The sequence below is a fragment of the Microcaecilia unicolor genome, chromosome 3, assembly GCF_901765095.1.
Source record: "Microcaecilia unicolor chromosome 3, aMicUni1.1, whole genome shotgun sequence".
Taxonomy (NCBI): domain Eukaryota; kingdom Metazoa; phylum Chordata; class Amphibia; order Gymnophiona; family Siphonopidae; genus Microcaecilia; species Microcaecilia unicolor.
Window position 1 is genome coordinate 320,973,741 of NC_044033.1, and position 20,931 is coordinate 320,994,671.

Here is a 20,931-nt window from a genome sequence, read left to right on the forward strand (position 1 = left end):
TACCTGGAGAAACTACCCACACAGGTTCCTCCTTCTCTGGGAGAACATTAGTATAGTTACAGGGAATGGGAAGAACAGTTGAGATGCTTCTTGTTAAACAAAACACTCCAGAAGCTGGATAGGGAGACGTAAAAACTGGCCTTAGAGAAGAGTCAGAGGGGGAAGTAGCATTATAAAAGGACCACCAAGTATAATCCTGGCTCCAAGGGCCTGAACTCGAAAAGTAGGGAGGTATAAGAGCTGGGAGTTGCACAGGGACAGGAACAGCTGGGACATCTGTAGTATAAGGAGAAAATCGGGAACACACAATACAAGGGGAAGTAATCTTTGCCTGGCTAATTAGTTCCTGGACTGAGTGTAACCAAAGGTTGGAGCGAGTTGGGGTATTAGGAACAAGGAGGCAAGGAGTAGAAAACAACAAAAGCATCCAAACTACTAACATTTTCTTTCTTCCTAATCTAAAACAAATACAGCAAACTAATTAAGCAATAATATTTCAACAGTCTGTGCTAATCACAGATTACTCTAATATAGTGTTCTCAGTCTTTGAGTTCTTATACCAGTTGGGATAGACCCTCAACTGACAAGGATCAAGCTCTCAAATTCCAGGAAAGCCAGAATCCGGCAAGAAAGAGTCTCAGTATGAAGCCGAAGTTCAGCCGCTCCTGCAGTATGCAGTTGACCCTTCTTTTCAGCTAGTAGATTCTTTGGTTCGGGTCAGGCGCAACTTCAATGGCTCCGCTGGATCTCTTTCTGCTCTCCACTGTCTAGGCTCCGTCTGATCCGTGCTGGGCTCAGTCTGGTCAGCAGACTTAATTCGAGACCAATGGACCCATGGAGTTATCCCTGCGACCTTCACAGCTGCAGGGGTAGAAAGCAAAACAGTAAAAGGTCCTTTCCATCGGGGCCCCAAAGGCTGGAGCTTCCAGTCTTTCACCCAAACTCTATCCCCTGGCAGGAAGGAATGTACCTGAGCCTGGAAGGGGACAGGGTTTATTTCTCTCACATAAGACTGAAGCTCAGAAATTATCTTCCCCAAGAGGGCTACCTGCTCCTGCACCTGGGCAGACCCTAAAATCCCTATGTCTCCCTTAATTCCCTGTAAAATGGCTGGGGGCTTCCCATACACAATTTCAAAGGGAGAGAGGGCTGTTCCTTTAGTTGGGGTGCATCGGAGGCGGAAGAGGGCTAGTGGCAATGCCTGTGGCCATTTCAATTGGGTTTCCTGACAAATCTTTGCTAGGCTATTTTTCAAGGTTCTATTTGCTCGCTCAACCTGCCCTGAACTCTGGGGACGATAGGCACAATGCAATTTCCAGGTAATGCGCAATGCGCGGGACAGGGCCTGAAGTGTAGCTTCAACAAAGGCGGGACCATTATCTGAACCTATGGCAAGGGGCAGTCCATACCTGGGGATGACATCCCTAAGGAGAGCTCGAGCTACTTCTGTGGCTTTCTCAGTGACTGTAGGATATGCTTCCACCCACCCAGAAAAGGTACAGACCATGACTAAGAGGTATCGGAACCTACCACTCCTGGGCATTTCTGTGAAGTCTATAACTAGGGACTCAAAGGGTGTTAGTCCTCTAGACTGAACTCCTGGTGGAATACGGGGTCCCTGACGGGCATTATTCTGGGCACAGAGAGTACATCGGGCAGAGGCAGTGGCAACCAGACTATCCAATCCTTCCAGCACCACTACTCGACTGAGTAGGCGGGCTAGTGCTGTTTTCCCTAAGTGTGATAGGTCATGAGCTTGAGACACTACAGGCCAAGCTAGGTGGCGTGGCACCAGAACTCTGGTATCAGGGAGATGTAACCAACCATCAGGTCTCCTTACTGCACCTTCTTCTTGAGCCCATTTCTCTTCCATTTGGGTATACATAGGTGTCCATTCTTGCAGTCGAATTTGGAACAGGGGGGTCACAGTACTTGCTGGGGGTCCTCGAGCAGCTTCCTTGGCCACCCGATCAGCATGGCGATTCCCTCGGGCCACTGGAGTATCTATTCTTTGGTGTCCCCTGCAATGAATAACAGCTACCTTCTTAGGGGCCCACACAGCCTCTAGCAGCTGAAGTATTTCAGGTCCATACTTAACAGGTTGGCCTGCAGCATTTATAAGTCCCTTTTCCTTATACAAAGCTCCATGAGCATGTAGGGTTGTGAAAGCATACTTAGAATCAGTATAAATGTTGGTCACCAGTCCTGCTGCTAGCTCCAGAGCTCGTATGAGGGCCACAAGTTCTGCTTTCTGGGCTGAAGTTCCTTGGGGCAGGGCTCTTGCTTCTATCACCTTGTCCTCTGTCACCACAGCATAGCCTGCCAATCGCTTGGAGTTCTCCACATAACTGCTTCCATCTGTGAAATAAATTACATCTGGGTCCCTCCACGGAACATCTTTAAGATCTGGTCGACTGGAGTACACTTCATCCATAGTTTGGATACAGTCATGATCTGGTGGTCCCTCAGATGCTGGCAAAAGAGTGGCGGGATTAAATGTAGCCACTGTTTCCAGGTGTATCCGTGGATTCTCACACAAGCTAGCTTGGTACTTAACCATGCGGTTATTTGTAAACCAGTGATTGCCCTTATACTCCATGAGGGTAAGAACTGCGTGGGGGACTTTAACAACCAGTTCTTGCCCCAAAGTCAACTTATCAGCTTCCTGGACCAGTAAGGCTGTTGCTGCAATGGCCCTCATGCAGGCTGGCCATCCTTTAGCCACTCCATCCAGCTGTTTAGACAGGTATGCAACAGGCCTCTGCCAGGATCCCATCATCTGGGTCAGCACACCCAGAGCAACCCCCTGTCTCTCATGGACATACAATGAGAAAGGTTTCTCCACATCAGGAAGGCCTAACGCAGGGGCTTGGAGTAGGGCTTTCTTTATGGCAATGAAGGATTGTTGAGCAGTAGGTCCCCATTCAAATGGTTCCTTTTCACCCCCCTTTGTGGCTTGGTAAAGGGGTTTCGCCATTAATGCAAAATTTGGAATCCAAATTCTGCAGAATCCGGCTGCTCCCAGAAATTCCCTAACTTCTCTTCTGGACTTGGGTTGGGGAATTGCAGCTACCGCTTGCTTCCTACTAGCATCCAGTCTCCGACTTCCCTGGGAAATGCAAAAACCCAGATACTTCACTTCTGACTGACAGAGTTGGGCCTTTGAGCGTGAGACCTTATAGCCTGCATCCAAGAGTAGCTCCAGCAATTCTCTGGTAGCCTCAAAACACTCTTCCTGGGTCACTGCTGCAATCAGGAGGTCATCTACATACTGGAGTAAAACTCGCCTGGAAGGCTCAGATTTAAAAGTCTTAAGGTCTTGCCCTAGGGCTGTCCCAAAAATAGTGGGGGAATTCTTGAACCCCTGTGGCAGGCGGGTCCATGTATACTGAAGCTTCCTTCCTGTTACTGGGTTTTCCCATTGAAAGGCAAAAAGCAATTGACTGGCGGGGGCCACCCGAATACAAAAGAAGGCATCTTTTAGGTCTAGTGTCGTGAAATGGGTAGCTCCAGAAGGTATCAATCCTAGCAGGACATATGGATTAGGCACTACAGGGTGTAATGAGATAGTGGATTTGTTGACCACTCGTAAGTCTTGGACTGGCCGGTAGTCCTCAGTCCCTGGCTTCTGAACTGGCAATAGTGGCGTATTCCATGGAGACTGGCAAGGTCGAATAATTCCATGGGATAACAGACGATTCAAATGTGCTTGAATCCCTTCCAGAGCCTTTCTGGGAATTGGGTATTGGCGAAGATGGATTGGCCGGGCACTTGGAAGTAAGTCTACATGTACAGGAGGAATATTTCGGGCCAACCCTGGGGGATTATCTTCTGCCCATACCCCACTGACCTGAAAGCTGTCTGCCAGGGGTAGGTCAACTTGGCCATGCGACTGATGCAGCCGCCATTCTTCTTCAAGAGGGCAGCAGAAACTCAATATACCCTTAGGGCTGGATGTCGGAGGCCGAAAGGAGACTGAAGTCTGGCCATCAGAGTCAAAAGAAATTTGGGCCCTAAGCTTGGACAGCAGGTCTCGACCTAACAAAGGGATTGGACAGTCTGGCATATACAGGAATTCATGAGTGACTATGTGTGAGCCTAATTGGCATCTACGGGTTGTCAGGAAGGGCCTCCGGTTCTGCACCCCCGTGGCTCCCACCACTCGGACAGTTTTTCCAGACACAGGCGCTAATCGCTCCGTCACAACAGAATGTTCAGCTCCTGTATCAATCATGAATGGAATTGAGCGGCTCCCTATAGTTAGCTTGACCATAGGTTCCTGGGAGCCCAGTTTATAGGAACCCGGTCTGTCCTATTCGTCCCATTCTGCCATCTCGGCTATCCCGATGATGTCAGATTCAGGAGGCTCATATCTTCCCTCTCGAACTCGGCCTCGGCTTCCTCGATCTCCTGGTCCCCTTCTCAGTCCCTGGCGCCTCTGGGGGCATTCATCTTTCCAGTGCCCTCTTTCCTTACAATAGGCACACTGATCCCTCTCCAATCTTGGTCTGGGATTCTCCCCCCTTGGCCGGGATTGATTGAAGGAATCTCGGGGCCTGGCTGGTGGTCCGGGGTCCCACTTTGGCTTCCCATTAGCTAGAAGTCGACCTCGGTTAAGGGTGGAATTAGTAATGGCTGCCGCTAAAAGGTCGGCCTTCTTCTGCATCTTCCGGTCAGCCTCTCGGCGCACCTCCTGATCTCTATTAATGAAAACCTTGGTTGCGATCTCAATTAGCTGGGTGGTATTCATCCCTGCGAATCCCTCCTGACGCTGCAACTTCTTCCGGATATCTGGCATACTCTGGGCCACCAATGCGCTATTCACCATTCTCTGGTTTTCTTGGGCTTCAGGGTCAAATGGGGTGTATGTTCTGTAGGCTTCAATTAGTCGCTCTAGAAAGGCCCCAGGGGATTCAGTTGCCCCTTGGAGAATTTCAGAGACCTTTGCCAGATTAATGGGCCTCTTTATGCCTTTCCTCATACCTTCCAGTAAGTCCCGGCAATAGCCAGACAACAGTTCATAGTGCTGCCCATCATTTGGATCCCAATCTGGAGCTGCGCGAGGAAACCGAGCTCTAACCCATCCCTCTGGGTCCTGTGTCCTCTCGGGAACACGCTCTCGCGTGATGGCCTCAGCATTTTGCAAAATCTTCCGCCTCTCCTCAGTTGTGAAGAGGGTCAGGAGAAGTTGTTGACAATCAGTCCAGGTTGGGTTATGGGTGGCCATAATGCTAGTCACTAGGTCCACCACTGCCTGAGGCTTTTCAGTATAAGAGGGGTAATGCGTCTTCCAATTCAGGAGATCGGTGGTTGTGAAGGGTACATACTGGTAGGCCTGTGCCTGTATAACCTGACCCTGATTATTAGGATCCGGTCGAGTGGTAGTTACCTGACGAAGTGGCAGAACTCTCGAGGAAGTGGGAATGGAACCTGAGGTAGAGCTAGGAGCTACCCTCCTATCATGCTCAAAGGTGATTGCAGCAGGTCTAACCCATTCAGTGGAGGTGTGTTGAACCCCTGAGGGATGGGGAGGGGTACTCATAGACTGAGAGGTGGTCACAGGTGAGTCAGTCCATTGAAAGGGATGCCGGGCCCCTAAGGAGTGGGTAGGGGTACTAGAGGGAGAGGCTGGGCTGTCAGGAGTTGAGGAGTCAGGGAGTGGAGCCCAAAGTGGGTCTTCGGAGGTTAACAGGGGAGGATGTGGCACAGAAGGGTAGAGGCCAGGTGAAAAGTCCAACCTAGGGTGTGGCAGGTTTGGCACAGGAGGGGAAGAACTATCCGGAGAAGCCTGTGCTGGAGAGGCTTGGGCTGGGCGGCGTGGATCTCTAGGGGTGGCACGGAACCCCAACAATGGGCCATAAGGTGGTGGCTCAAGATCTGAGGGATCATCAGAGAGTATGGGTTTCTCAGACAGGGTAGGGGCGGAAGCCACCGATTGGGTGGTAAGCTTCCTGGGGCTCTTTCCCTCTTCTAGTTTAGATTTTCTAATCTTTCTTTGAACACGGCCTAACATGAATTTTACTGGGGATCCCATATAAGTTTTCAACCAGGAGGGAGGGTCAGTCACAAGGCTGTCCCAGGAATCTATATAAGGGAGTTGTTCAGAATATTCTGATTCTCCTACTACTATGCTATAGACCTTCCGGATTACTTCAATATCTAAGCTGCCACTAGGGGGCCACCCCACTCCCATAGATGGCCACTCAACTTCACACAAGGTTCTTAAAGTACCTGAGCTTAAAGTCTGTCCATAGTCATTAATTAAAAAGCCTTTTTTGAAATTTCTAAGCATACAATCTAGGGGGGTAACAATTTGTCTAGATGATGTCCCACCCATAATGCTTACAGTTACAACACACAAAAAGGAGGGAGTTTTTGAGAGTGCAGTAAGGGGTCCGCACTCTCGAGACACTAGGTAGACAGACAACAATCGCTTCCTTCCGTTGCTGACCAATTGAACTCGCGTTAATTGGAAATGCAGCTATAAGAAGTCCGCACTCAGTTAATCATTCACGCATCACACATTCCATACAGAAAATCCCACCCAACAATTTCAGATTTCTCAAATACAGATAAGCTCAAGCGTTTTCGCTTCTAGTCCCCGCGACTAGAAGGTACTAGGGCCTTTGCTGAGAATTGATCAGATTCTCCTTCCTCAATTTTCTTGAGGGGCTGGTTTACAATTTCCTAGCTAGGATTACAATACAAAATACAGAATACAAAATACATACCCGGCGAATGTTCTCCAGTCAGTTGGGTGCTGGGATTAATGCAGGATTCATCCCACCGCTGCCACCAAGAATTGTTGCAGGAATTAATACATGAATTTGTGATGCTTCAGGAGTCAGACAGCACACACCAGTATGAGAGAGAAATCTTCTTTATTTGCCAGCAAACAAAGCAGGACATCAGTTCTAGCTCTCTTCTCTTCTCTTAGCTCTTTGTGTCTTTCTCTCAGCTCTCTGTGTCTTTCTCTCAGCTCTCTGTGTCTTTCTCTCAGCTCTCTGTGTCTTTCTCTCAGCTGCTTCTCTTCTTATGCTGTCTTCTCCTTCTTCTGTCTGTTCCTTCTGTCCTTCTCTTTCTTCTGAGCTCCTTCTGACGTAAACTGCTTCTGCTCCCACTTAAATAGGGTCCTAAGCCCTCCTCCTAGCCTAGCCCCCTTTACTCCCAATTGGTTAAGAAACTGATTGGCTACCTTGCCTCAACCAATCATTACTTTTGAAATATCAGTTACATAGGTTCCAGACATCCTAAACTGACCTGTGACCTGGGGCCCCTCATGCCAGACATTTGGTCTCCAGTCTCTTACATTTCTCATTATGATTGATGTCTCATCTATAGCTTAAACTGGATTCCCTTAGAGACTAAGAGGCCCCATCTAACATTGGTTATTCTCATATTCCTAGTCTGGTTCATACTAACTGCTAACTAAACTCTGGCATTCATTAAAGAGGTCAAAAGTCAGTCTTACTTAATAGCATACGTCTATGGTCTGTTATTACTTCCAGGACCATTTCTGCATTTTACCTATAATTAATCAAGGAGAAGAGAGCTGACTAGCCCTGACCTCTTTCACCTATCAGCTTATACATTGCACCAGCCAGAACTATGGCTAAGTCAAACCATATGTTGATCTCCTCACTGCAGCCTTAAACAGCAGACAAAGGATCATTTTAAAAGTAACACAGAGTTGAACAAACATCCTACACAGAATTATTAATTTACACAGAATACAACATATTCTAAAGTAAGCATTCTTATAAGACATATCTAAACATCAGGAATATCTAGAATTATTTAGAATCTAACTATTTCCTTATAACAAAATCTACATATCAAGAACTTCTGAAATAGTATTTCAGCCTTTTAAACTTCAGCATGTCTGGCTCATTCCTTTGTTCATTCATAATAGTTTACAGCTGTGCCAGCTAGCATTGGCAATTCACAAGGGACAGAGTTCCATTTCTCACTGACCTTTCCTAACCTTAGCTCGGCAGCTAGAGTTCAATATAATCTGAACCATCTGGCATACCTTCACTTCATTTACAGAGTAAAGAGTTGAAATTTGAAATAAGAATTCAATTCAAATACCAAGCTTTTAACAGAATTAACCCTTCATATGATTTCTTATATATAATTTCTCAGAGTAAACACTTTCTTTGCCCATGGCTGCCTCAGTCCCACTTCAGGCACAGGCAGCTCCTTGTGACTCTGGGCAAGTCACTTAACCCTCCATTTCCCCATGTAAGCCGCATTGAGCCTGCCATGAGTGGGAAAGCACGGGGTACAAATGTAACAAAAAAAAAAGGTTCCAGGGGAGATCCAGGAAATTATAGACCAGGGAGTCTGACGTCGGTGCTGGGGAAAATGGTAGAGGCTATTATTAAAAACAAAATTACAGAGCAAGGACATGGATTGCTGAGACCAAGTCAACACAGCTTTTGTGTGGGGAAATCTTGCCTGACCAATTTACTTCAATTCTTTGAAGGAGTAAACAAACATGTGGACAAAGAGGAGCCAGTTAATATTGTTTATCTGGATTTTCAAAAGGCGTTTGACAAGGTACCTCATGAAAGGCTACAGAGGAAATTGGAGGGTCATGGGATAGGAGGAAATGTCCTATTGTGGATTAAAAACTGGTTGAAGGATAGGAAACAGAGAGTGGGGTTAAATGGGCAGTATTCACAATGGAGAAGGATAGCTAGTGGGGTTCCTCAGGGGTCTGTGCTAGGACCGTTGCTTTTTAATATATTTATAAATGATTTAGAGATGGGAGTAACTAGAGAGGTAATTAAATTTGCTGATGACACAAAGTTATTCAAAGTCGTTAACTCGCGACAGGATTGTGAAAAATTACAGAAGGACCTTACGAGACTGGGAGACTGGGCGGCTAAATGGCAGATGAAGTTTAATGTGATGCATGTGGGAAAAAAGAACCCAAATGTAGTCATGCAAGGTTCCACGTTAGAAGTTACGGACCAAGAAAGGGATCTGCGTGTCGTTGTCGATAATACACTGAAACCTTCTGCTCAGTGTGCTGCTGCGGCTAAGAAAGCGAATAGAATGTTGGGTATTATTAGAAAAGGTATGGAAAACAGGTGTGAGGTTGTTATAATGCCGTTGTATCACTCCATGGTGCGACCGCACCTCAAATATTGTGTTCAAATCTGGTCGCCGCATCTCAAGAAATATATAGTAGAATTGGAAAAGGTGCAGCGAAGGGTGACTAAAATGATAGTGGGGATGAGGCGACTTCCCTATCAAGATAGACTAAGGAGGCTAGGGCTTTTCAGTTTGGAGAAGAGACGGCTGAGGGGAGACATGATAGAGGCATATAAAATAATGAGTGGAGTGGAACAGGTGGATGTGAAGCGTCTGTTCACGCTTTCCAAAAATACTAGGACTAGGGCGCATGCAATGAAACTACAGTGTAGTAAATTTAAAACAAACCGGAGAAAAGTTTTCTTCATCCAAAGCATAATTAAACTCTGGAATTCGTTGCTGGAGAACGTGGTAAAGGCGGTTAGCTTTGCAGAGTTTAAAAAGGGGGTTAGACGGTTTCCTAAAGGACAAGTCCATAAACCACTACTAAAGGAGTGGAGGAGTGGCCTAGTGGTTAGGGTGGTGGACTTTGGTCCTGGGGAACTGAGGAACTGAGTTCAATTCCCACTTCAGGCACAGGCAGCTCCTTGTGACTCTGGGCAAGTCACTTAACCCTCCATTGCCCCATATAAGCCGCATTGAGCCTACCATGAGTGGGAAAGCGCGGGGTACAAATGTAACTAAAAAAAAATGGACTTGGGAAAAATCCACAATTCCAGGAATAACATGTATAGAATGTTTGTACGTTTGGAAAGCTTGCCAGGTGCCCTTGGCCTGGATTGACCGCTGTCGTGGACAGGATGCTGGGCTCGATGGACCCTTGGTATTTTCCCACTGTGGCATTACTTATGTACTTATGTATTTATGAATGAGTGAAAAGTAAATTTACCTCCACCCACTCCACACTACTCAGGATTTTATAGACCTCAATCATTTCCCTCCTCAGCCATCTCTTTTCCAAGCTGAAGAGCCATAAACTCTTTAGCCATTCTTCATATGGGAGTAGTTCCATCCTTTCTATCATTTTGGTAGCTCTTCTTTGAACCTTTTTTTAATTCTACTATATCATTTTTGAGATATAGCAACCAGAAATGAACATAGTACTCAAGGTGAGGTCATACCATTGAGTGCTACAGAGGCATTATAATATTTATGGTCTTATTTTGCATCCTTCTCCTAATAATTCCTAGCATCCTGTTTGCTTTTTTGGCTGCTGCCACACACAGGGCAGAAGATTTCAGCGTATTGTATACAATGACACCTAGGTCTTTTTCTTCAGAACTGACTCCAAAAGTGGAACCCAGCAGTAGATAACATTAAATGTCATCTCCCATTTGGATGCCCAGCCTTCCAGTTTCTTAAGGTCTTTCTGCAATTTTTTACAATCCGCATGCATTTTGATAGTTTTGTGTGATCTGCAAATTAAATCACCTCACTTGTTCAGATTTCCATATCATTTATAAATATATTAAATAGCATTGGTCCCTTCAGCACTCTCCTATTTACCCTCCTCCATTGAGAAAAATGGTCATTTAACCGTACTGTGTTTTTTGTACAATAACTAATTCATAATCAATAGAAAGACACTGTCTTCTATCACATGACTCCTTAATTTTCTCAGGAGTCTCTCATGAGGTACTTTGACAAAAACTTTCTGAAATTCTAGATACACTACATCAGTTGGTTCACCTTTATCGACATGTGTATTCTCACCATAAAAGAAATGAAGCAAATTGTTGAGGCAAGACCTCCTTTGGCTGAATCCATGCTGACTCTGTCCCATTAAACCATGTTTGTCTATGTGTTTTTGTAATTTTATTCTTTATAATAGTCTACACTATTTTCCCCAGCACTGAGTCAGGCTTACTGGTCTGTAATTTCCTGGGTCTTCTCTGGAACCCTTTTTAAAAATCGGTGTCACATTAGCCACCCTCCAGTTTTCAGTTACTATGGACAATTATAATGACATGTTGCAGATCACTAACAGCAGATCAGCAATTTCATGTTTGAGTTCTTTCATTACCCTGGGATGTATACCATCCAGTCCAGTTGATTTATCACTCTTTAATTTTTCAATTTGGCACGGTACGTCTTCCAATTTCATTTAGATTTCTTTCAGTTCCTCCACATCACGACCCCTGGAACCATTTCTGGTCCAGGTAGATCTCTTACGTCTTCTTTTGTAAAGACTGAAGATAGAAACAAAGAATTCATTCATTTTCTCTGCTATGGCCTTGTCCTCCCTGAGTGCTCCTTTTGCTCCTTCCTGATCTAATAGTCCCATAGGTTCCCTCACAGCTTTCTGCTTTTGATATACCTGAAAAATGTGTTACTATGAGTTTTCATCTCCACAGCAAGTTTTTCTTCATATTCTCTTTTAGCTTTCTTTATCAGTGCTTTGCATCTGACTTGACAGTGATGATGTTGCTTCATATTTTCTTTATTCGTATCCTTTCTCCATTTTTTTGAAGGATGTTTTTTTGACTCTGATATCCTCTTTCACCTCACGTTTTTTAAAATTTTTTATTTATAACCATTTAAATTTTTACAAGTGATAAAACAACTTGCCATGAATACAGAGATGGTAATATATAGTAATAATTTCAATCAGGTAATTCTATGCTCTTCCTTAGACCACTAAATAGAGAGTGAAACAAGAAAAAGAGATCAATTAAACAGTAAACAGAAATAAAAAAACGTGGTATTAACCTGATTATCCCCAGATAATACTCATCTAATTCATTATTCCACATTGATCATCTGGTTGGCTTCTTCAAGCCCAAAACGATGTATTTCACCTCACCTTTTAACAATGCTCTCATGGTTAAATATGTGGAGTACATCTAGTCTAGGCTTCCGTGATGATATTTTTAAACAACGTCCATGCTTGATTTAAAGTCTTAACCTTTGCAACCAATTCTTTCTGCCTCTTTTTAACCATTTTCCTCATTTTGTCAAAGTTGCCCTTTTGAAAATTAAAAGCTGCTTCAGTAGATTTCCTTAGTGACTTCTGCTCTAAGAAGCAGTCATTTACTACATCTAGAAATTTTACCTCCCTAGCACTCCTCAATGTAACATTTATCCAGTCAGTATTAGGATAATTAAAATTACCCATATAATGTTGCCCAATTTTCCAATTTACCCTGGAGGTTCTGAACTTCAGCTTTCTACCTAATAAACTAAGTTTGGCTTGTAGAATCTCCCTGTCACATTTTCCACAAGATGGCGACCAGAACGGACTCCTGAAACGGGAGCTCTGCCGAGAATCGGCAAGATCACCCAAAGACCGCGATCCAAGTGGCCCTGCTGTTAACGAGGAGGTGGAATATCTCCTTCAAAGTGGGGACCACTGAAGGTAGGAAGCCGGAATCCAAAGTAGTGACCCACCGGGACATCATAGGGCACTACGAACCAGCAGCCCTGTGACGAGCTCCCCAGACCAAAGCGAACCTCGTGGATCCCGAGTCCGCTGAGGACACTGAGGCCGGGAGACCGAGGCTGTGGTAAGCCGGGAGAGACGCCACCTTGGCTGGACTCAGCAGGCCGGGCCACGACCGCGAACGGAGCAAGACAGGGGAGAAACGCACGAAACCAAGGCCAGAACCTACCTCGGAGGCCTGGGGTACGGAAAGGTTGAGGGCCTGTCGAGCGCAGGAGAGTGTCCCGTCCGATTGGGTCTGGGCTGACCGAGAGTGACCCGGGTGTCGGGCCCGAGGGAGGGCGGTGGCGCGGATTCCTGAGGCGGCACGGCGGTGCGCCTGCCCCTTGCGCGCAGTAGATGCACACTGCTGGCGACCAGGTGAACCGGAGAACGCTGCCGCGGATGATCGCCCCGACTGGGGCACCCATGGATTTCTGAGGCGGTGTGAGGTGCGCCTGCCCCTCGCACGCCAAGCACTGCAGGATTACGCTGTAGATCCTGTAGAACCGGCTGGGGAATGCTACAGCGGATGATTGCCTGATCGGAGACATTTATGGAGACCAACTGCCTCTCACCGTAGACGAACCACATGGGAACCCAGGACCACATGGTGAAGGCCAAAAAACTACTAAAAAACTACTAAAATTAACTGCTTGCTTTGTCTTAACTGCATGCACCGCTGTCAGCTAGGATTTACAGCTTTATACTTTGCTTTGCTAGCATTAAATAGAAGGTAAAGAGCTACTATGCCAAAATAGCACCATTTTCTGTAATGATTTAATGCAGATGCTTTAAATATCTTAAATATTATACACAGAAGGCAAATAAGCTGCTTAGCCAAATAATACTATTTTCTGTAATGATTTAAATGCAATTGCCTTGCCTTGCTCTAAATACAAGGCAAGTGAACAGCTTTGTTCAATTGTAAAACAAAGAAAATTGTAATTTGCACCGCTACAGCTTTAACCTAGATGTAATTATCTCACTCTGCTTGCTTAGACCTCCAGACAAATGAGCCACCTTGCACAGTGAGATAATTGGATCAACATATAACGCTCACTGTCATGCTTTAATTGTAAATACAGGCTTTACTTTGCTCTAATTATTAACCAAGCATGATTAGCATGAAATGTTGCTAAGCTTAAATGCAACTGCAGGCTTTGCTTCGCTTTGAATATAAACTTGCTGATTGTTTGCTACAGCGCCTTAAACACTGATATGAATACTAGTAAAACACTCCTAACCATCTTCTGCATCACCCTACTCTCTCACGCAAACACTACCCACGACCCAGACAACAATAACACCATAACCCACAAATTGTACAGCACTCACACACACACACAATGCCCACCTTGAAGAACATCCATAACAACCCAAACACAATACACCAACTCCACGCACAACCTATGAACAACTTACCAGACCAAAGACTCAATAACCAACCAAAAGAAAAAATCCACGCATACGAACACCACCAACAAACAGAGAAAAACAACAACAATAACAAATCCAACCACCAAAGGAACAGACAACTAATAAAAATAAACACATCGAACCCTCCCACAGAACCACACCGCTTAATCCAACTAGGATACATCAACGCAAGATCAGCAGTAAGCAACTCAGTAGACATACTAGACTGGATTACCACAGATAATTTAGACCTTCTCTTCATCACAGAAACCTGGTTCCACAGCCCTACAGACCCCGCCATATTAGAGACATGCCCACCAGAATACAAAATCACCCACTGGACAAGAAATGGAAAAAGAGGAGGCGGAATAGCCATAATTTACAAACCCGAATTCACCATCACAACCACAGGCGAATCCACTTCTCCACAACTTGAAATTGCCTCGACAAGAATCACTCACCCAAACCTACTAGGACACCTCAACGCAATCCTATTTTACAGACCACCAGGAAAATGGCAAGACTCCCAAATGCAACTCATGATCTCGAACACATGTGTCTCTGCCTCAAACATCCTCATCATAGGAGACATCAACCTACACCTTGAAGACGACACCTCTACAGGCATATGAGAATGCAAAGAATTCTTAAAACTTTGGGATCTGCACGCACCTAACACGCAACCAACACACACAAAAGGACATACACTAGACATCATTACACACAAATTTGACCCAGACTCAAACATACTACTTACTGACACAAGATGGACACCTACACTATGGTCAGACCACCATAAAGCATATGTCTCCCTCAACTGGCGAAAAACACACATAAACACAATCAACAAACATGAATGAACAACATACATCACGAGAGGAAAAATAGACCCCACAACATTCTGGCAACAGATCTACCAGAACGAATGGTCAACAAATGCTGACACCATCCAATTCCTCCAAGAATGGGACGATATATGCACAACAACATTAGACAAAATCGCCCCAATCCAAACCAGAACATCACATAGGAAAAAATCAAATCCATGGTTCATCGAAGAGCTGAAAAAACTTAAAACACTAGTCAGGAAATTAGAACGCGCATGGAACAAAAAGAAAGATGAACAAACACTAAATGCCTGGAAACTACTTCGGAGGAAATACAAATATACCATAAAACAGACTAAAAGACTACATTACAAAACAATGATAGGACCCAACTACAAAGACATACACAAACTCTTCTACCTTGTGAATAAATTGCTAGACACATCACCAGCTACAAACAACAGCAAAGACATACCAGATGTCGACAACCTTGCGAAATACTTTAAGGAGAAAATTATACAACTACGACTTAAAATACCCGCCAGCACTATTGAATACGCCACACTTCTAGACTGTCTAGACCCAGAAGACGGAATTTACCCAGCAGACAGAACCTGGACCGAATTTGAATTATTATCAGAAGACCTCATCTCTGAAACACTTAAACAATTTGCTAAATCCTACTGCAAACTAGACAAATGCCCAAACAACCTCATGAAATCAGCTCCTCGACAATTTGTAATAAACCTAACGAACCACGTAAACTTCATGCTACAAAACAGACTCTTCCCAAAGGAAAAAGGAAAAATCTTACTCACCCCAATACCCAAAGATACAAAGAAAAGCGCAAGCGAAATAACCAATTACAGACCAGTAGCATCCATACCACTAATAAACAAAATAACCGAAGGGATGGTAACAAAACAACTTACAAACTATTTAAACAAGTTCTCAATACTGCATGATGCCCAATCAGGATTCCGATCGAACCACAGCACAGAAACAGTACTAATTACCCTAATGACTAAATTCAAACAAATGATCGCAACCAGCAACAATATACTTCTCCTACAATTCGACATGTCAAGTGCCTTTGATATGGTTGACCACGGAATTCTATTGCACATACTTGAATACTTCGGCATTGGAGGAAATGTCCTAAACTGGTTCAAGGGGTTCCTAACCCTGCGTTCATATCAAGTCACATCAAACTCAACTACGTCCGCTTCATGGACACCTGAATGTGGAGTACCGCAAGGATCACCCCTCTCACCAACCATCTTCAACATAATGATGATCCCATTGGCAAAACTCCTATCAAATCATAACCTCAACCCATATATATATACGCCGACGATGTAACAATATACATCCCTTTCAAACAAGATACAGTGGTGGAAATAAGTATTTGATCCCTTGCTGATTTTGTAAGTTTGCCCACTGACAAAGACATGAGCAGCCCATAATTGAAGGGTAGGTTATTGGTAACAGTGAGAGATAGCACATCACAAATTAAATCCGGAAAATCACATTGTGGAAAGTACATGTATCAAAGAAATATCCAACGAAATCAACCAAAGTCTACACATCATGAACACCTGGGCAGATGCATTTCGATTGAAACTAAACGCGGAAAAAACTCAATGCCTAATACTCACCTCCCAATACAACATGAATGAATTTACCACCTTAAACACACCAAAACTAAACCTTCCAATCTCAGAAACTTTAAAAATCCTTGGAGTCACTATCGACCGCCATCTAACACTCGAAACCCATGCAAACAACACAACCAAAAAGATGTTCTACTGCATGTGGAAACTGAAAAGAATAAGACCATTCTTCCCAAGATCCGTCTTCCGCAACCTAGTGCAATCCCTCGTACTCAGCCATCTGGATTACTGCAATTCACTATACGCAGGTTGTAAAGAGCAAATACTGAAGAGACTTCAAACAGCCCAGAACACAGCAGCCAGACTCATCTTCGGAAAACCAAAATACGAAAGTGCAAAACCCTTACGAGAGAAGCTACACTGGCTCCCACTTAAGGAACGCATTACTTTTAAAGTATGCACATTAGTCCACAAAATTATTCATGGTGAAGCTCCAGCCTACATGTCTGACTTAATAGACCTACCACCCAGGAACGCTAAAAGATCATCTCGAACTTTTCTTAACCGCCACTTCCCTAATTGCAAAGGCATAAAATACAAGGCGCTGCACGCATCAACCTTTTCTTACATACGCATGCAATTGTGGAATATACTACCACGCAACTTGAAAACAATCCACGAACTAACCAACTTCCGCAAACTACTGAAGACTCATCTCTTTGATAAAATTTACTGTAAGGATCAATACACATGAAGTCCACACTCACTGTTCCAGAAATACACCAATACATTCTTTTCTGAACTCTCATCCCCCGTAATTTTATCACACTTAAACCTTCACTTACAGAAAGTGTTATACCGAATGTTCTTTTGCTAAGGTTCTATTACCCTATTAATTTCCCGTTGTCTCTTTCCATTGTTCCATTGTTCTTTTCCTTGTCCTATTCCCTAACGATACCTTGACTCTGTCTTCGCTTAACTTCTCACAATGTAATCCATAACTGATTTGTAACAAATCGTATTTCCATTATTTACAATGTATTGTAAGCCACACTTAACCCGCAAATAGGTGGGAAAATGTGGGATACAAATGCAATAAAATATGTCATTGGTACCCACATGTACCAACACAGCTGACTACTCCCTAGCACTATCTAAAATTCTATGTAAGTGATGCATGAGGTCCACCACCTTTGCACCAGGCAGGCAAGTGAGCAGGGAATTCTAATGTCCACCAGTCACCCAACTATCTAATAATTGAATCACCAACTACAACAGTTGTCTTATTCTTTCCCTACTATTCAGAAGTTCCCAGAGACACATCCTCAGTGGGAGAGGACATTGCATCCCTTGGTAGGCAGGTCTTGGCTACAGGATTACTTCCAACTTCACCAGGGTAATACTCTCCCTTTAGGAGACCTCCCTCCTCTAAGGCAGCACAGGAGCTGCCAGGTTTGAGTTGGGACTTCTCCACAATGTCTCTGTAGGTTTCATCTATGTACCTCTGTCTCTCTCAGCTCCTCTAAGTCTGCTACTCTAGCCTCAGGAGAATGGATTTGTTCACTGAGAGCTAGGAGCTCTTTGCATCAGGCACATACATATAACCTATCACCAACTTGGAGATAATCATACATGTGACATTCAATGCAAAAGACTAGATAGCATCCATCTTGGTGCTGGACTGCTGTCTGTGTCTTAGTATTATTGAGTTATTTAATAATTTAAAACTTGTTCAGATGTTGAGATATTAGACTAATATAAAGAGCGTTTAGATTATTTGGTATTTTGTATGATTTATTTACATAGTAAGTGAAGGCAGATAAAGACCCAAATGGTCCATCCAGTCTGCCCAACAATCACATTCATTATCAATTCAAGATTAAATCAATAATGAACTGATATTTTATACTTGATCATGGTCTTTCTTTGGTGTTTCTGGGACAAAGACTGTAGAAGTCTGCCCGACTCCGTTCTTATGTTCCAACTATGTGTTTGCTTCTCAGAAAATAATGAAATTTAATTAAAACTCTGTAGTGAAGGCTTCCCTCTTGTTATCCTAATTGGAATAATAGACTATAAATAAAGAGATGTGCTAGTTTGGGGTGGGATTTGTGCTAAATAGTAGTAGTAGTAGTAGGGTGGGCAGAAATGAAGACTGAACTAGGCCCTGCTGTTCCTTCTAGAGGCTATCTGTTAAAAGGTGTAGGCTGTGGCAGAAAGTTCCAGTTTTAAAACTATGGGGAAAAGGGTTTTACATAATGGAAACTAGTTAATAAAGTTTGCTTTTTTAAATTCAAACTGTGTTGATCAATAAACCTACAATTTCTCTTTTATCCCCAATCTTTAAAGCACCAAACCACATAAATAAAATAATGTTCTCTCCAGAGATCTGTCCTCCTCTCTCAGAACTTCTCCATTGGGCATCTCTCAATTGGAAGCAAGCCATGGGAATGGCATGACATCTGCCAAGCTGTGACCTTCTTGCTGCTTCAGACTTGTGAGGCAAGCACTATCAATGCATCTGCTGTTCATAGGGGCAGAAAATCCCAAACTTCCACTGTATCAACCAGGGCTTCTATGTATTCCAATCATTGAATTCAGATAAGTTTGGACTTTGATGACATACCCTAGGAGTTTCCACACCATAATATTTCTCCGCCTTGTCTCTTGCGTTCTTTCCTACAATGTGCTCTTGACCAGCAATTGGTGTCAGTATATTTTCTGATAAGGTCTGATACCTCCTCCACCTTGTCAACAAAAAGTTTATCTCAGCAAGGTACATCCACTAACCTCTTGAACCACTGGTTCCAGGTCAGAGACACACAACCATGAGAGTCTATGGATCCTTACACCAATAGGAGAGAGTCTGGATGCAATATCAAAGATGTTATAAGTCCCGTGGGCCATTTATATCCTGCACTGCAGCTACTTGTTGGCTAACTGGTGAAGCTCAGTGGCCTGCTCCTGAGGGAGGAAGTCTATAAGACTTAAGCCTCCTATGCACTTTATATGCTCTTATAGAGCTGGTAGATTGAGGTGCAGTTAATGAATATTGAGGCCTAATAGAGTTTCCTCCCAAATGAGTCCAGGACCCACATCTCTCTACCTGGGGGAACCAAGGCATAACTCCTGAAACTTCTGGCTCATTTTAGGGAGGATTCAACTACCAGAGAGTGGTGAGGCAATTGTGCTCTCTTGAATCTGGGAGCCTTCTGGATACGATACTGAGTATCCATATTATTTGGTACAACCTGCACTGAGAGGGGTTGATTCCCAATTCTTCATCATTAAGGATAGGGTATAATGGAACTGTGATCCCCTTCTTTAGGAGGAGATGCATAGTCCAAGACAGACTACATCTTTGCCCTAGGCTCCTCTTCCATCTCCAAATTAAATGGATTGGCCAAAGCCATGTCCTTCACAAAATTGTGAACGAGAGACTCCCAGGTTGAGATTTACATCCCTCTTGAGGCAGGGAGGAGACAGAAGGAACTCCATAGAACTTACATCCAATAAGTGCGGATTCTCCTTTGACTCCCATGAGCAGTCCAAGTCAGACTACTCACAATACTCTGGATGTGTAGAGTGAGTCTGTGCCTGCTCTGGCTCAGTAGAACTATATTGATGTACCAGAGGATGCCTCACTATCAGATTCCAAGGAAGCTTCCTGTCCCAGTGTAGAGAGTGGTACATCATGGGTTGATGTTGAAGTCGATGTCGACAACCATCAAGGCAGAGGAGTCAGAGACTGCTCCAAAGACAGAATAGGGGCCTCAGGAAGGAGTTGAGGCTGAGCTGCATCTGGCATAAGCACTCGATGCTTGAATGGTGCGCAGCTGAAACATCTGCTCAGGCTCCTCCCTGATCATGCCCTAGGACTGCTCATTGAGGGGAGGCATTATCAAAGGCTGGGGAGTCGGTTCAGGGACAACCTGAGAAAGGGTCAGTGTCAAATCAGAAGTGGGATCCTGGGTGCTCGGGGACTGGACACCGGAGCTTCTACTAAAGAGGGGACACTATCCATTTAGGAGTGCCGGGGCATCAGCATTGCCAGTAACCAAGAAGCACTAACAAGGTGCTTTGAAGAGGACGATGATTATGCTTCTTTGGTTTCCCTCAACACTCAGCATCATAGTCCTTTGGTGCCAATGAGGATGACATCGAATCCGAATGCATCTTCGGAGTTGGGTCTAATGCTGGCTGGTACTAGGGTCTAATATCAGCACCTCCTCGATGCTGGTGTTCTTCCACTGGTAGATGAAGTCTGAGCAGCCATCGAATTTGAAGCTTCCAGTGCTGATGTTGATGCACCATCCTTCAAGGAACCAAAAGGTTTTTCCTGCTGGACCTGACGCATCTTCTATATCCTTAAAAGTATTTTTAAACAGAGAGAATAAGAGTTAGGCTTATGGTTAAGCCCAAGACACCGGATATATGAGTCCCACTACTGAAATCATCTCACTGCATTGGGCACACCTTTTAAAGCCACTGGGCATCTTCTTGGACATCAGGTAAAGAATTGTGGCTAAATTAGACTCCTCAATCTTGAGTG

At 44.2% G+C, this 20,931-nt stretch overlaps 1 protein-coding gene across 1 annotated transcript; it reads right to left on the reverse strand.

Moving 5' to 3' along the window:
- Window positions 1-817: 817 nt before the first annotated feature.
- Window positions 818-20,736, reverse strand: LOC115464678 (the record flags this gene model as incomplete). Its single annotated transcript, XM_030195040.1, is given in 4 exon segments — window positions 818-1,552; window positions 1,949-4,495; window positions 19,006-19,126; window positions 20,606-20,736. Coding segments are annotated over 4 exon segments (3,534 nt in total), but the record flags the coding sequence as incomplete, so codon positions are not given.
- Between the last annotated feature and the right edge of the window lie 195 nt (window positions 20,737-20,931).